We start from the raw sequence: 17,595 nt of genomic DNA on the forward strand, positions 1-17,595 counted from the left end.
TTTCTTTTTTTGCTGCACCGACCAGGAACCACAGATACGCTTTCTTAAAAGGGCAACGGCAACGTGCTAATAGAGCAGGTCCATGCACCTTTATTTGTAGCTGTATGAGTAGGCCATCACCTGCTTTACATCGATTTTGTACAGTTTTCTTCAGGAAAAAAAAAAGAATGATTAAGATACTCTTTTTACTTGAAAGAATAATGCTGAAATATTAAGGAAACTAACCTGAAATGTGGAATTGCTTCAGTCACTTATAAATCAAGTTAGCAACTGAAGCAAACAACAGAAAGTTACTGCAACACTATTTTAGGAATCCATAATATTCTTTAGTATTGCATAAATATGCATATATAATAAATATGCATAAGACAGCAAATGCACAGTCTGACATAGTTGTTGACTAGTGTTGACTACTGACTAATCTAGAAAGCTCTTTTGTCACACCACAGCTGAACATGAGACTTCCTGTCTTTTTGCTTATTTCCTCAATACACAGCTGATGCTCTTCATGTAACTTTTCAACACAGGTACTTTGGTTACAGTGTTATAACTGGACTTCAACATGGGTGCAAATATACTGTATTACCTTGTAATTGCAACATAAATAAGCAAAGCTTTATATTTCCCACCAGTATTTCCCACTCCCAGTCCTGGAGTAGCTGCATAATTAAATGCTTTCACCTGATTGTCATCTGATTAGAAAGTTATTTCTAAACTCTTTATAGCCCTATATAAATGGAGTCAGTTATAGCTAAGAGAACACAGCTATAGTAGGCTGCTTCAGGAATGGAATTAAGAAGAAACCTAGAGTTAATGTTATTGAGTAATGTTACAGAATAACATCATTATTCATCTTATGTATTTTAACATTGGCATGGCATGTGGAACTCAATTGTCATTACATCAAAAGTATCATTACATCCGCTTTCATTTACTGCATGGCCAGACATTTTCCCATGCCTCACCTGCCAGCTATAGAATTTTGTATTTGTATTTAATTTCTTCAGTGTGTAAAACCCACATTTCTCGTACACTTACAGATTTGTAGTGTAGACATAATTTCTCTGCAAATGCACTGAGACAGTGGGCTACAAAACAGGATGTGAGCACAGATCACATGGTCACCCCCCCCCCCCCAAAAAAAACTACCAAACACCACTACCAACAGCAAAGAAGTTCTTGGTTTTCAGTTTAACCAGCAAACAGTTGATATATAACTATTTGTGTCAAAGTGCACATAGCCTACTATCAGAGTTTTACTTTTTAAAAAACAGACCTAGGTTGTAGTAGGGTTAAATTTGACCCTCAGGATTAAATTTGTGTCTTCTGAAGCATAATTTGTTGCTTTTTTTTTTTGTTTTGTTTTGGTTTTTTTCAATTATCCGGTAATCCTTGTCTCATTGATGGCTTAATCCAGGCGTGTTAAATGGATCTACGCATTTGTTTCAGTAAATATAAAACCTACGTTTACGTGTAGGTCGCGAGGCTTGCGTTACCCATTTAAGAGCTGTTTTGAGTTCGCACGTGCTTCTCTGTTAAGGTGGGGGCAGCACAGACAAGCTTGGACAGCATTTGACCGAGAGTTACCTCGCTCCCTAAAGCGGCAGCGTCGCTCGGGCTATAAAAGGATGGAGGCTCGAAAAAAGTACTTCTACAAAAACACAGAGCAGCGAGAGGACAGTAACTGTTAAAGGGGTGTGTGTTTTCTCTTTTTTGAAGGAATTACCGTTTATGAAAATAAATAATCATTGAGACTTGGAAGACAAGGGTAAGTGGATCAGTTTTGTTTTTGTTTCTTTTTGCGAATGACGCTACTGTCAAGTCTTATAAATTGTTCACATGGCGCTTTCTCGTATACAGTCACTATTTTCCTCGTTTACCTAATGACTTGCAAAATGTCTGTTTATTGTGTTCTTTATCAGAAAAACGTTAGCCTGCGTACTTTTCAGTTTGAGTCGAATTTATTAAATTAAGCCGCCCTCGTTTTACAGATACCTCTAGAATTCAATATAATATAATTTAAGCCACTATGGTGTATTTAGGTCGTGTAAATGGACATTTCTGGTAAACACATTCATTTGCGAAGAGCGCTGAAGGACAAAGACAGTGTTGCTTTACTCAGTGTACGCGTGTCGGTCCTGCATCTGTCGACGTTTGCTGTCTACAGAAGAGTCTGCTCGAAATGACCGAGAGTAACCCCCTCTCTGCGAAACAATGAAAGCATATAGGATACAGAATATCTGAAGTTCCTCTATAGACTTTTAACATAGACGCATCTGAAATTGGATTACATAAGAAATTTTGTATTCATCATTTAAACAACGCCGAATGGGTTAGTTCAAGATTTGCTGTTTGTAGACTGTAACATATTGGTTGTGAATGGCAGCATGAATCAAATCCCAGAGAAGAAAGAAACTTGGAAGACGCCTTCATTTAATAAAAAGAATCAAGAATGACAGAACCATCTCCTTCAAATTTCTACGCTGCAAAATGCATTAAAAAAAACAGTTGCAGTAACAATTTGCCTGTCGATACCTGTTAAAGTAGCTTAGGTATTTGATTAAATTAAATAAATAAATAAAAACCCAACAATTTCAGCTAGAAGTCTTGTAATAGTTAACGAGACGGCAAGTGAAGCCCATAAAACACCACGATTAACCGTAAAGGCATAATGAGCAAGAAACGGGTAAACAACACGAAAAATGCTATTTCGAGAAAACCCAGCTAGGGGCGCAGCTGTATATTGCGATTAGAATGTGTGTTGGTATGCTTCGCCATGTGAGGTCATATATCTGCAAGGGAAAGATAAGTGACAACAAAATATTTTGTCTTTGTCTTCGCTCCTTTACCGAGTCGGTCCAACAGCACCGGCAGGTGTGCCTATTATTCTTATTAATCTACAGAATGAAAATAATTAATCGTCAATTTGTGAACGAGGATGTCTATTTTTTTCTGCATAGGGTACCACTGTTTCGCACGTATTTAAACGATATCTAGTTACCATTGCTCGCACAACCCCTAGCGCTCATTTGCTCAGTGTTGTGTAACTGGATTCCAAACAATCCCAGCACCGTCTGTCATTGTGATTATGAATAAAAGAATCCTAATGCAACTCTATTTGAAGAATTTAAACTTGGATTAAGCAACTATAATCATAAATGCGTACGTCTGCTTCAGGCAGCATGAAAGTTCCACATTTGTACAGCCGAGATACAAAGAATTTCATTAATTTTTACACCATTAAAGTAATATATAAGATATCTGCTTCATTCTCAAGCTTAGGTACACTGATTTAGTTAGTCTTGTTAGTTAATTTTAACAAGATAATTAATTAATAAACCACAAAGATAACTAATAAACCATAGATATGCATGGAAATCACAAATGTGTGGAAGCATGACGACCCAAGGGCTGGGTAACAAATGTGGACAACCGAGTACAACTGCTCGCAGTTGTTCTTACAGTGTGTATTGTACCATTCTGTTGTTTTTTTTTCACTCCCCCACTAAGCGATTTAGCCTGTGTTTATATATAGAGAGAGTGTCTCACACTGGAACATGTGCGGCAGGTCTTCTTGTCACGGTCGTTCATATGTTTACCAGTTCTAAAGTCTCTGTTGACATTTGGGCATCACTGCACCAGTGTCATGTTTGGGATGGCGACACATTACTCCTTGCTCTCTTGGAGCTAAGAGTGGCGTGAGTCTTGCTCGGCAAAGCCGGACTCTGCGTACAGTTAGCCTGGTGTCTCAGGTCACCTGCTCACTTGACAGCGCTACCTCTCCTGACAGCAAACTACTTTCTTGTCTAGGCAGTTCCAGAGAGGGAGAGAAGGTCTGTGGCGAGATGGCCATCTCCACCCAGTTGGGCTTGCTGCTGTGGAAGAACTTCACCTACCGACGGCGACAGACAGTAAGACCTACATTGCTCCTCTTGCACGTTTAAATTTGTCCTGTATTCTAACTTTTGAAAAGCTACTAAAGCCAGTATGCTAAAGCCACAGTGGAACATCTTGCAGGATAAGACTAATATGCAGTATTTATGGTCAGACATTGAGAATATCTTCAAGACATGTATCTCTCTCTCTAACAGTGATATCTGATTGAAGCCACTAACTGATAACTATTCTTTCAATTAGTCGATTTTATGAAATTTAACTATAAAACACATAAATATTTGAATAAGAATAACATTATATTATGTGTTAGACATATAGTTCCAATAGCCCCATTAAAGCAGCATGGGTGTTTTTTGTGGAGGCCCTGTACTGAAGCATCTGCTGTGGGGCCAGCCAGCAGATGTAGAGGGGCATCTGGGAACAAACCCTCCTGATGAAAGGAGGACTGTCTCAAACAGCTGATAGCTCATGATCATCTGCCACTCCACAAAATCCTAATTACTTTACCCCCTCTTCAGACTCAAATGGTCAATTCAGTCTACTTTACCGATGCATAGAACGCAACATGTTTTTATTGGTCAGTTATTTACCACTGTGTCTCAGTAATAATGTAATGAGGTAGACAAATGGAACAGGCTCTTCACTGACATCAGCATTTCTCAATTTTTTGTTCCTCTCTCAGATCCAACTGCTGATTGAGATTGTGTGGCCCCTCTTCATCTTCTTCATCCTGATATCCGTGCGCCTCCACTACCCACCGTACGAGCAGCATGAATGTGAGTGGCCTGTGACACCCCACCACAGCCCTGAAAGTGCTGTTTGAAACTGAAAGAGCTCTGTTCCTTCTTCCCTTGCCCACTTCCACTTCCCCTCTTGCATTTTACTTGTCATTTTAAATTCATGTGTAGGTGGCTTGATGATGAAGATGTGGCTTCTAATACAAGATGCATTGTCTAGCTCCATTGAGCCATTAAGTTTGCTCATTGATGTTCTCATATGATGACGTCAACACATCAACAGTCAGCATATTAGTCATAGAAAACCCCCTACAAATGAAGTACTAACTAATGAGTCTGTGACTTTGACACCATGTCTGTATGTCAGTCTCCAGGGATTTGCTTGGATAATTATGCTTTTGGTACTATAGACATTTGTCAAGAACAGACTTCAGTGTCATGTCATAATCAGAAAACTAGGTTTGAATCCCGTTAAACAAATCATCAAAGTGAGTCAGAGATTTTTGCCTCAGAATGTACGAGTTGTTTTTTGTGATATGAAAATACTGATGCTGGACACATTCTCTACCATCATATGGTCCCTGGATGAAGAACAGATAATCAAGTTTGCTCTCATAACTAGTTAAATGACTACCATCAGTGACTATGAAACATGGATTAACTAACCAATTTTCATATGCTGATTTGACCCACTAAAACCTTCTCCCAATGACAGAAATATAAAGTATTAAAAATGCTGTTTTAGGGATAACTAAAACCCATTTAAACCCTTTTATCTGTGTACAAACTGTAGTTATGTGTTTAACCTAATGATTTTAACAAAGCATGTTTTCTATTGCATTGGGCTCATAGAATTTCACAAAATCCAGATTGTCAATGTTTGCTTTTGTGTGGAAAGTCTACCAGGCCACAAGAAAGTCAAGGGTGTCACAATAGCTCCAAGAACAGTGTGGAGATACATGTAATGCAATACCCCTGAAATAGTGTCCCAGTATTTTTCACATGTTTACAAACTCTTTTTATTCCCAGAGTGGGCTACAGAAGAATAGTTTTTGCACATTTTGACCTTGTAAATCTAAAATCTAAGATAATTCCTTTCCTCCCTGCTGTTATATTTTCAACACTGTTTTAAATGTAATGTGTTAATGACTCAAACTACTTTTTCTTTTATTACTTTTTAATTACCACTTACTATGTTTTCGTTTTTCAGTATGTAGTAGAGTATTTGATCTAGTTGTGAATGTTTTATCCTTGTAAGGCTGTTTAACAGTTGCTGTGTCTGTACCTCTGTTTATTTATCTTTTTTTTGTGCATTTAAACAAACAGATGCAGTTTTTTAGGCTAGGTGACTGTAAGAAAAGTAACTTATCCCCATAACTCTCATAACCCCAACGCCCCTTAACCTCCATAATCCCATAACCCCATCACCTCATCACCCCACAACCCCCAACCCTATAACCCCGATCACCTCAGTAAGCTTAGTGCACATGACAAGCACTGGTTAAATGTGTCATTTATGAAAACTTGGTGAGAATGGTTCTACTTTGCTAGGAATTCCACTGACAACTTCAACTTGATTGACTCACGTAAGATCATTTATGGAATTAACACTGGAAGTCCCAGTATTTGTTTTGCCAGTACTGATCCTCTTAATATCTTTTTAAAACATATACTAGCTTCTGCATTGGACAGATTCATGGACCTTTTCTAAGAAGTAGGAAGAATTATGATTTAAACATTAAGCTTACTTGAGTTTGCACTTTCATCAACTTGGATTCTGTGCTAACGAAATCTGTCTGTTGCCCACCTTCTGTAGGCCACTTTCCCAACAAGGCCATGCCTTCAGCAGGAACCCTCCCCTGGGTGCAGGGCATCATCTGCAACGCCAACAACCCCTGCTTCCGCTACCCTACCCCTGGAGAGACGCCTGGGGTGGTGGGCAACTTCAACGACTCCATGTAAGTCATCTATGATCGAGTTTTGGCAGAACAGATCTGTTTCACAACAGTCGAAATCGGGGCTTTCTTATGTCACAAAATCCACAGGTCCACATATCTCCCACAGTTTGGGTACTATGGCAGTGTGGTATGTGAGAGCTGAGAAAAAAATTTTGAAAAATTAATGAGAAGTAAGCAGTGAGTGTAAACACGTGAAAATTTCTTTAGAAATTCAATAAACATAATCAGATAGCTGTGGTTAGGTGCTCATATAACTGATTTTAATACTGCACCTTACAGAATATCCCGGCTCTTTACCGACGCTAAGAAGATCCTGCTTTACAGCCAAAACGACAAGAGTTTTGAAGGGTACAAGGGACTTGTCAGGGCCCTCGGAAAACTACAAAGGAATACTGCAGGTATGTCCATCCTCCTTCATTACCACTTGCCTTGCCTTGTGAGACTGCTTCAGCCGGTAAGATTTATCTTGCAAAACAATTCACTAAGCTCAGAACCTGTGCACTACATTTGTAACATGGCATTTGGAGTTTTCATGAAGAGGATCGTGTAGAGAGTTTCACTTTCACCGGCTGTATCTGGATGTGCCATGTCCTCAGCATCGTCAGATAACTTGCTTTCCAAGTATCCTAGCACACTGGGTTAATTAGAGGGAAATGTATGGTACCCACATCCTGAGAGAAGTTGCTGGGAGGTAGTCTCTGTATCAGTCAGTGCTGAAGTGGAAGACACCATGGGCATGGGTCTATTATTTCACTTCCTGGTTGTGTAGAAATATTCTGGAATGTTCTTTCCAAATTGTAATTTCATCTAGGTGTATTCAGGAAGATGCACTGTGTTTATTGTAATACTTTTATAATTATGGCATTTAGATACCAGATAAAAGAAGTTAGGAATTTTATTGCATTGCACACCCTTTTAAATACATATTTGCTTCTTGCACAAAGGGCAGAAAGACACCGGGGAATTAATTCAGATTTGCTCACATTACATTAATGGACATTCCAGAGTGTCAGGTGTCTTTTGTTTAATTAGTTGTAATGGCATCTGGGCTGCATGGAACCATTTACATTTACATTTACATTTACGGCGTTTAGCAGGCGCTCTTATCCAGAGCGAGTTACAAAAGTGCTTTGTCATTTACTCATAGAATATATCCAAGTACAGTATATTAGGTTAGAATTGAAAATACCAATGAACTAGAATACTGTAGAATACAGGGATGAATGCTGATACCTAGAAGTGCAAAATACATAAGGTCTATCTTAAACAATGATAAGTGCTATAAACAATAAGTGTTAGAGTTTGTTAAAAAGCATAAATAATGCCCTACAATAAGTACTAAATTAGTCAGTCAATAAGGGAGCAGTGTCAGTTGTCCTTTAAATATTCTGCAAATAAATGGGTCTTCAGTCTGCGTTTGAAGACTGCAAGGGACTCTGCTGTCTGGACAACAAGCGGAAGTTCATTCCACCATCTTGGAGCCAGAACAGAAAATAGTCTCAATGCTTGTCGTCCATAAGACCTGAAGCAAGGTATTTCAAGCCGAGCCGTGCTTGAGGTTCAGAGTACTCGAGGTACAGATCGGGCTTTGACCATTGACCTCATGTATAAAGGGGCTGGTCCATTTTTGGCTAACCACTGTTAGCTGAGCAATTCATGATACACACATAACACAGAGCCAGAAAACATGCAATGATCAGCAAGAGACATGCACGTTCCTAGTTAAAGTTTACTGCTTACATACTGCCTGTGCTTACTTTTTTCTTAGTTTGTTTTCTTTTGGAAACACCCTCAAGGTTTTTAAGAGCATGGGAGTATCTGGGTAATTTGCAATTTTACAAATATCCAGGTCTTCTTGTTGCAATACTAAACATTGGACAGTGTCCCAAATTCAAGGTGTAGACTGTTTTTATGCTGTTTGCAACTGATTGATTCTGTGTTATTCATAATACTTTACAAAGAGGCTGATAAATTTAATACTCTGATTTTGCAATTGGGTGGTTTTGATGGGACACTATACACATACACATGGGACACTATAAGCATACACACCTACGCACACACGCACATTTACACAAACACATACACTCTCACATGCTGATTCAGACTATACAATATTCTATCCATGTGTCACGGTTTGTTGCTCCCAGCTTCCATGTGTATTTGTCTTGTGTATTTCAGTTCCATACCGTAGTTTTGTTTTCTCTCCCCCTCGTTTGATTGCTTACACCTGTCCCTCGTTTCTATCTTTTTAAATTCATGTATTTAAACCCTGTCATGTGCCCTGTGTCTTGGCTGTTCATTGTTTATTCTAATGATTGTGGGGTTTTTTTTTTTGTATCCGTGCACTTATGTTTATTTGATGGTTGCGTTTGTGTTAGGTTCATTGCGTTTGATTTAATGTCTGGATGTTTGAAAGCCCATCTATTTCAAAGCCTTCGTTTATTAGCCTGATTTGTTATCCTAGCCTTTGTGTTTCCTAGCCTATGTAATAGCCTGCTTCCCCTTTTTGCCTTCGTGTGTTTTGTTTGTTTGATCATGTATCTCCATAATCTCCATATTGGCTCAATGACTTTGGATTGTCCCATAATAAATCTCACTCTTCTCCACACATTTGTCCACCTCCTTACCGCTCACCGTTACACCATGTTGGCCCTCTGATGATCTGGCACAACACACACACACAGATGATTTAGGTTTGTTTTTAAACTTCCATGCATGCACCAGATCCAACTGTGTCCCACACAGTAGGGTGATGCCTGTCAGCCGTTCTCTTCTCTACACTAATTTTATTTAACTGGCTACCAATTTGTTTTTTGAGCTTTTCAGAAGCCTTTCAGGCATGCTTAATCTGTTAAGACCATTAAGTTCTCAAAACCCAACACATGCTTTCAGGATTCACCATTTAGCCCTAGTCGCACCCACCAGAACCCCAAAATATTTTGCAATTATGTGGCTGTGCTACAGAAACTAAAATGTTTGTGGAGTGGCTGAGTCTGCACTTGGTATTTATACTATTAATGCGCTTGGAGTCAGCAGTAAAAAGTGTGCTGGGAGTAGTAGTGTTATCTACATAATGCTGGTAGATCTTAATTAAAGGTCCCTGAGAGGGTTTTGTGTTCTCATGACTTCTGCTTTACAAATGGGCAAAAACCTCCCAACACCCAGAGACATTGTACTCAAGGGAGCTCAATTTCCTCTTTGTCCAAAGGGATTTCTGCCACTAAGGTGTCACTAAGATCTTTTAATGAGGTTATTGTAGAACATTGGTTATAGGTTATTATAGAATGTTGCAGGAATTTGTTAGATTTCTTTTGTAGAAAGTAGTAGTATTAAAGATTTCATCTTTTTAGACACGGTATGTATAAAACAAATTAATGTGTCTTCACCTGGTCAAAATCTTTCTTGAAATCTAGCATTAAAAAGGCAGTGTTGGTGAATGTGCAACTACTCTGCATATGGGGTCCAGTGTTTATTTGAAGCTTCTTATATAGGCCTTAAGCAGTGTCTGTAATATGCTTTTGATGCCTTTTTTTTTTTTTTTTGCTACACAGGATCACACAAACATTCAGACAACATTAAATAAATAAAGAAAACAAAAATAAACAAAATACTTTGTGAGCTCTTTATGTCAAGTGTTAATATTGCAAAAAGGGGAATGACCTACAGTAACCTTTGAGAAAGGGAGACTGACTCAGTCCAGGTTATACAGACATTACTGGAATTTTCTGGCATATAAAACATGAGATCTGTGAACAGTTTCTCTCTCTCTCTCTCTCTCTCTCTCTCTCTAGCCTGTCAGTACTCAATACCATATTACATTAGTTCATACTTTATCAGCTAGATCATTTGTCGCATGATCATTGCAATGAGATGTGAATTTCATTGTGTGTCAAAACACATGAAATCTTAACCATTATGTAACTATATTTTGATACATTAAAAGATACATACTAGGCGACAGTCTTAGTATGATAATTTCGTTCTATTGCTGGCCTCCTCTCTTTGGTATTAACTATTTCTCCTTTGGTCTGCAGGTTTCAAGCTGAAGGATTTTCTCCGCGATAACGAAACCTTGTCTGAGTTCCTGAAGCAGAATGCCACTCTGACCAAATATGATGTGCAGCAAATAGTGGAAGCTGATGTCAACCTGGAAAAGGTGAGAGTGTTTAACACCCACCAGACACACATCCGTCATGAGCATAGGACTGTACAGTGCAGGAGGAACTGCTTCTTACCTCAAAGACAATGTCTTTCCTGTGGTCAATTCCCTGCTTGCTTTTTTGTAAATTTATTTAGCACATGTAGGTTTCCACCCACACACCCTTACTTATGGGCCTTGAGATATCTGACACCAGAGCACTAGTTCAAATTAATGTCACCTGTTCATATGTCCAGCTGGCAACTGTTATGTAATAAGCCAAAGACTCCTTTTGAAAAACATCCATCATCTCTTATCCACACACCTGATTATAGAGGTTTTGTACAGATGATCTTGTTGTGGCATCCAAGGTCCAGAAGGATGGGCATAAACAGGCAGATGGTGCTGACAGCGCAGCAGCTTCCCCAAGACTACCGCAGTCCACAAAAGCTCACATGACAAGACATGGCACAGGGGGGTGGTTATTGGGGGTTTGGGGCAGGGGGAGTCACATGGCCAATGAACAGCATGTGCGTGAAGACATGGCTCAGAGAGGGGTGGAGACAGATGATGGATGTCAAGCCAGGCCCAGGGTGGGGAGGGTCCTGGGGGGAGCCTGGAATAGCTGCCCAGCTGTGTTGAAATCATGACACAGCCTTTTGAGATCCAATGCAGGCCAGTGATCAGCGTGTGTGTGCATGTTGTTTCTTTACTGCCATCAAAAGGTCACCCAGTGTTTGCCCTTCTCTATAGCACGAGGAGTACATGCGACTTCCCCATGATTCTTACCTTTCTTTTCATTTTGGAAGCACATTTCATAGCTTCATAATATACATATTCAACATTAATACTTAATATAATATATAATTATACACTGCCTGGCCAAAAAAAGGTCACACACTCTAATATTTTGTTGGACCGCCTTTAGTTTTGATTACGGCATGCATTCGCTGTGGCATCATTTCCACAAGCTTCTGCAATGTCACATTTATTTCTGTCCAGAGTTGCATTAATTTTTCCCCAAGATCTTGTGTTGATGATGGGAGATTTGGACCACTGCACAAAGTCTTCTCCAGCACATCCCAGATTCTCAATGGGGTTCAGGTCTGGACTCTGTGGTGGCCAATCCATGTGTGAAAATGATGTCTCATGCTCCCTGAACCACTCTTTCACAATTTGAGCCCGATGAATCCTGGCATTCTCATCTTGGAATATGCCCGTGCCATAAGGGAAGAAAAAGTCCATTGATGGAATAACCTGGTTGTTAAGTATATTCAGGTAGTCAGCTGACCTCAATCTTTGGGCACATAACATTGCTGAACCTAGACCTGACCAACTGCAGCAACCGCAGATCATAGCACTGCCCCCGCAGGCTTGTATGGTAGGCACTAGGCATGATGGGTACATCACTTCAGCCGCCTCGCTTCTTACCCTGATGCGCCCATCACTCTGGAACAGAGTAAATCTGGACTCATCAGACCACCTGACCTTCTTCCATTGCTCCAGAGCCCAATCTTTATGCTCCCTAGCAAATTGAATCCGTTTAGCCTCACTGACAAATGATTTTCTTAAGGCTACACAGCTGTTTAGCTGTTTAGCAATCCTTTGAGTTCCCTTCACATTGCACGTGTGGAAATGCTCTTACTTTCACTATTAAACATATCCCTGAGTTCTGCTGTTGTTTTTCTACAATTTGATTTCACCACACATTTAAATGATCACCGATCACAATCATTCAAGATTTTTTTCTGACCACATTCCTTCTTCGAAGATGATGTTTCCCCACTGTCCTTCCACTTTTTAATAATGCGTTGGACAGTTTTTAACCCGATTTTAGTAGTTTCAGCAATCTCCTTATCTGTTTTCTCTGCTTGCTGCATGTCAATAATTTGACCCTTCTGAAACAGATTAACATCTTTTCCACGACCACAGGATGTGTCTTTCGACATGGTTGTTTAACAAATGAGAAGCTACTCACTGCATCAGTTAGGGTTAAATAACTTTTTTGCCAGCTGAAACATGCAGTAATTATCCAATGGGAGGCTCTTACCTATTTGCTTAGTTAAATCCAGGTGGTGACATTTTTTTGGCCAGGCAGTGTATCATATAATATAATATAAATAATAATATTTATATCAGATGACTATAGAATTAGACAATGATAGACTAAAATACAGACATGAAAAATATGACCACACCAAAATGTGCTAAGAATTGCAGTCCCCAAAACTCTAGTACCATCTTTCATGCTTCTATAAAACACTAAATGAGTAGTCAGTAAGGCTTTGGGCCACATACGGTGAGAGACAGCTGTGAGAAGTTCTTTGGGCACAGAATCTGAAAAAGAACATCTTGAGGTCATCGCACTGCTCCAGGAAATTGTCAGATAGGTACAGGATGTCTTTCTCCTTGGAGAAAATGCAGTTACTGATAACAAGCATGAAAAATAAATTTATTCTATGATGTAATACAGAACTGTCCTTTTATTTCCCCCCAGACTTTAAAGTTGGGAAATTATGATGCACATGATGTGTGGGAACAGCACGTCTTTTAGCATAGAGTCCAAGTACAAGTCCCCTGACTGAAGATTATACACAATTTTGCCTATTAAGAAATTATTTATTAGATACAAAATTGTTATAGTTATTTTTCTGATGCTTAGGTGCTGACTAAAGGTTTTGGAGTCCATCTGAAAGACCTGTGCAACACAACATCTCTAGAGGACTTTGTGACTATAGCTGATCGCAATGTTACGCAGCTGACCCAGAGCATCATCTGTGAATCATCGGCAGAGTGGCTCAGCAGTGCAGAGAACCACTTCCTGTCCAATCTTGACTTCCTGAAGCCCATAAGGGTAAGGCTATTACAGTTCTTATTACATTACATCATATGAGCAGAATGAAGGGTGTGTGCAAAATGGGTGAGCAGAGAAGGCAATGTTGTGGCATGATCAGATATTTAGTTTTTTTAACTGTGTGTTGTTATTTTAAATTCATAACTTATTGATCAGAATCAGCTACTTTGACTGCCTTATTCAAAGAAGGCCAAAATTAATGGTCTCTTGTTTGTCTGCTATTCACTCAAATTATTTACAAACAAAAAATGCATGCAATTGTTCTTTTAAACATAATCATGCAGTTTTATCCAACTGTATGAAGACAAAACAGACAGTTCTGGATACTTCCCAAATTGATTTCTACAATGGACACTTTGTACTGATTGTAAGAAACAGTTGCGCCATACAAATTACCACAAACTAGGACAAGTATATTTTTGTCCCTTGTGAATTGAACTTTGTCTTTCTTTGGTTACTGGAAAGAATTTTGTAATCACATAGTGGATGCTTTTATGCAGTGAGTGCATGTAAACCACATGAGAAGCTAGGACAGTTAGGTCAGTATGATTGAATACATTTTTTGGGTAACAGGAAAGCAGTGGCCATGGTCCAAGTGCATACATTTATTGATGCACACTGGCACAACAGTGAATGTTGTCTTTGTCCGATCAAAGTAATCAGACCTTGAAATGGTGAGGTGAAAGGCCATCCTCAATATTAACCAGCTTACTTATGCGGGCAAAAGAGCGGAGACTAAACTCTGGTTCATCCTCTAAATACAATTGTATAGTTTAATGAGTTTGTGCAGTTAAGCAAATATTAATTCACTAACTTGGATTGCATGACTATTATTATACTCTGTTATGCTCTTACAACATGGCTTTATCACCTTGGGTTTGGCAATTTAAAATGACCTGCTTTGCTTTTCTTATTTTCCCACTGTGCAGAAAGATGTCAGGTCGGACCCCAAGGTTGTGCAGGATGTGTCTATGGCAACGGACAAGCTACTGGAGAGCCTGGGAGCGCTGGCTGTAGAGGTGAGTGGCCCCTAAAATACCCCATGACCTTCTTTGGAGGCAGGACCAGGCAATGAAGCAGTTGATAAGTCTGATAGAGTTTCCGCCACAGGTCCGGAACATTCTTTTGCATATCTGTGTCTGGCCAAATGTCACTGGATCAAGATTAGTTTAAGGGGTAGGCAAAATGGTGCATCGTAGGGTACATACTGCAACAGTACACTGTAGCATTTTGTATCCACCTGATCCTTTATGTTTTCACATGTTAAGCATTTACCTAGGTAATGCTTTACCTAATTTTATTTTAATACTGCAGACTTTAGGAGTTATTAACGTGCCATTGGAATTAAATTATTAGTGTCCCCTATATTTACACTCTTGGGAATAGTAGCGGAGGCTTGATATTTGAGCCTGGCTGCAGTCTTCAGATGCTCAGCTAGCTTGGCCACTCTCAGGCCTTTGGGTCCAGGGTTTGGAAACTAGAGCAGGGCTAGACAGTGAGAGGTAAGTGATTTAACACAGCCGGATGCCCTTATTAATGCTGGCTGTTCCTGGTGGAGTGAAACGGCTGGTTTTGCTAAACATGAGGGAACTCTGTGTACTATAAGCAAGTCTGCGAGATACATTTTTTCTTATATATATATATATATATATATATATATACATATACATATACACACACACACACACACAGTTTATTAAATTGCCTTTGCTTTAACTAAAAGATGGTGGTTAAAAATCTGCAATTCTTTGGGTTTGAAGCGATTAAATATATCAGTTACATTGAAACTCGATACATTAGATAATGAGCTCTCTTAAAGCAGGTAAAGTCTGCTATTTACACGGTAACCGCATCAAAACTAAGCCAAGCTCAGAGAAGCCTCAGCTTTTCTTTGTTCCGGGCTAACGGCGTGCAGCGGTGGCTAGCGCGACCTGAACTCCAGTAACCTCATGATGAAGTCACGGGCGGCAGGATTACCACAGGTCGCTCCACGATCCTCGAGTCCTCGAGTTTCCCCGCCTTATTTTGACTGCCGGGTTGCAATTGTCATCTTATGACCGACAACACGGTGACAACATCACGTTAACAAAAGCCTTCTTAATTTTTGCATATGATTCAGAGCGTAAAAACGCTGACATGATGGTGCTTCCTGTAAAGCCAGGATAGTGAAGTGTAATTGCAGAACGCCTGTACACAGGACACAAGCTGAAATGAGCGGAAAAAAACACACATTACTCACCGACGTTTCTGTATTTCGTGCATCGTACATTCAGAATAATTATTGTAATGTAAATGTTGGTTGCAGTAGGAAGCTTCCCTAATTTGCAACATGACCGAAAGTTACCCCACGGCTGTATTTATAAAGCTTTCTGTTGTTACGGTGAAGGTACACTACAAATGACTGCATACTATTTGATGCCTTAGGTGGTTTAATTGATTAGCCAAGAAAACGCATGTTTATTTTACTCAGAATCCCCACATATGTTTATCCTCAGCAAAATGACCTATAGTATCCCCAGTAGCTACCGCTCACAGCAAACAGCGTTACCCGAGCACTCAGATACATCTTGCGATTTTTCCAGACACTTTAGTCTCTCAGTCACTCGCGGCGAAAAGGTATCAGAGAGAGAACTACGTTAATAAGCATATTTTTATCCTCTTTGGCGGAGGATTGCTGCCGTCACAACGGCGAAATGACCGACAGTAACCCCGCTTCGCTATTCACGGAGACGCGCTCTGAGACTTGCACTACAGGCTGTTGCTGGGCAAGAGGCGTGACAGCTCGGCTTCTGAGCCCGGATTTGCGCATCACTGAACGCTGGTGTGACAACAAATAGGTTCAATGTGCTCTTCGTTATATTTTTTATGGTCAGCTTTCGATAACCTCACAAACGCGTCTTTATAGAATAGTGAAACATAAAATGATGAACACTTCTGATGAACAGAACAAGGGTTTTTTTTGGTTATGCTTGGGGTTAATCACCAACACCTTGCATATAATTCCAATAATAAACTCATTGCACCAAATGCCTGATGCCAAAAGTGTTGTGCTGATTGTTCGTGCTGGTCAGATGCATACAAAAATAAAGTTCATATATTTGCTACAGGTTGTTTTGGCGTTGTTGATTTCTGAATGCATGATGTAATGTGATGGGTGGACCTTGATTCCAGTTATGAATACATTTAGAGAATTCAAACCTCCACCAACAGCAATAATGATTTCTTATTTTTATTTTACCATGTTCTGTTAATTTCATTTCAAACCAGTAAATAATATTAGGCAATACACTTGACTTGACATCAGGAATGCTGGCCTCCCTGAATTGTTTAGAAGTATACTTCCAGTCTTCCAGTCTTGTTATGAAAAGATACTGGCAAGGCCAAGTATAGTGAAAAATGATAAATAAACCAACCTAGAATAAGCTACTGTGCAGGATACTATTAATCACATTGCATGTAAAATAAGGCACAACATTAAACCATGATGTCCATTTCGCTGTTTCCCATGAGTGGTGCCCTATGTCACATAAATCTCATCGTCTATTCCGCTCTTAGCTGACAAGTATGAAGAGCTGGCGGGACATGCGTAATGAGATCCTTTACCTGACAGCCAATGCCACGCACTCGCCCAACCACATGTACCAGGCTGTGTCTCGCATCGTCTGTGGGCACCCGGAGGGTGGCGGCCTCAAGATCAAGTCCCTCAACTGGTACGAGGACAACAACTACAAAGCTCTGTTTGGCAACCACAACGACAACGACAGCGAGCCAGTCTCCATCTATGACAACTCGTCCAGTGAGTCTGGTGCTTGCTCTCTAGATTCGTCAATTCCGTGTGCGTGTCTTTCAAGTGGTCAGGAATACCATCTGCACAATTACCATGTCCGTTCAGCAATCCAATGATGTGAGCTGTTTCTCCATCATTGTCTCTCTCCACTTGTATGTTTGTGTGTGCATTCAACAACAAGCAGCGACCTTGCAGTTGCTGAACATTCGCTGAACATGCCA

The 17,595-nt window shown here is 39.9% G+C and overlaps 1 protein-coding gene across 3 annotated transcripts in view; it reads left to right on the top strand.

Annotated features, from left to right (window-relative positions):
• The first annotated feature begins 1,523 nt into the window (after window positions 1-1,523).
• Window positions 1,524-17,595, top strand: part of abca1a (ATP-binding cassette, sub-family A (ABC1), member 1A) — a 33,006-nt gene continuing 16,934 nt past the window's right edge. The window contains exons 1-9 of one of the 3 annotated variants that reach the window (XM_081714617.1): window positions 1,524-1,768; window positions 3,811-3,911; window positions 4,580-4,673; window positions 6,451-6,592; window positions 6,872-6,990; window positions 10,630-10,751; window positions 13,396-13,587; window positions 14,517-14,606; window positions 17,143-17,383. In XM_081714617.1, coding sequence (XP_081570743.1) covers window positions 3,846-3,911; window positions 4,580-4,673; window positions 6,451-6,592; window positions 6,872-6,990; window positions 10,630-10,751; window positions 13,396-13,587; window positions 14,517-14,606; window positions 17,143-17,383 — 1,066 coding nt within the window. In that variant the 5' untranslated portion in view covers window positions 1,524-1,768; window positions 3,811-3,845. The remainder of the gene's footprint in view (window positions 1,769-3,810; window positions 3,912-4,579; window positions 4,674-6,450; window positions 6,593-6,871; window positions 6,991-10,629; window positions 10,752-13,395; window positions 13,588-14,516; window positions 14,607-17,142; window positions 17,384-17,595) is intronic. The other 2 variants (XM_027020478.3, XM_027020477.3) reach the window with 2 other exon arrangements.

The sequence above is a fragment of the Electrophorus electricus genome, chromosome 5 (genome assembly GCF_041902795.1).
Source record: "Electrophorus electricus isolate QZ-2024a chromosome 5, ASM4190279v1, whole genome shotgun sequence".
NCBI lineage: Eukaryota > Metazoa > Chordata > Actinopteri > Gymnotiformes > Gymnotidae > Electrophorus > Electrophorus electricus.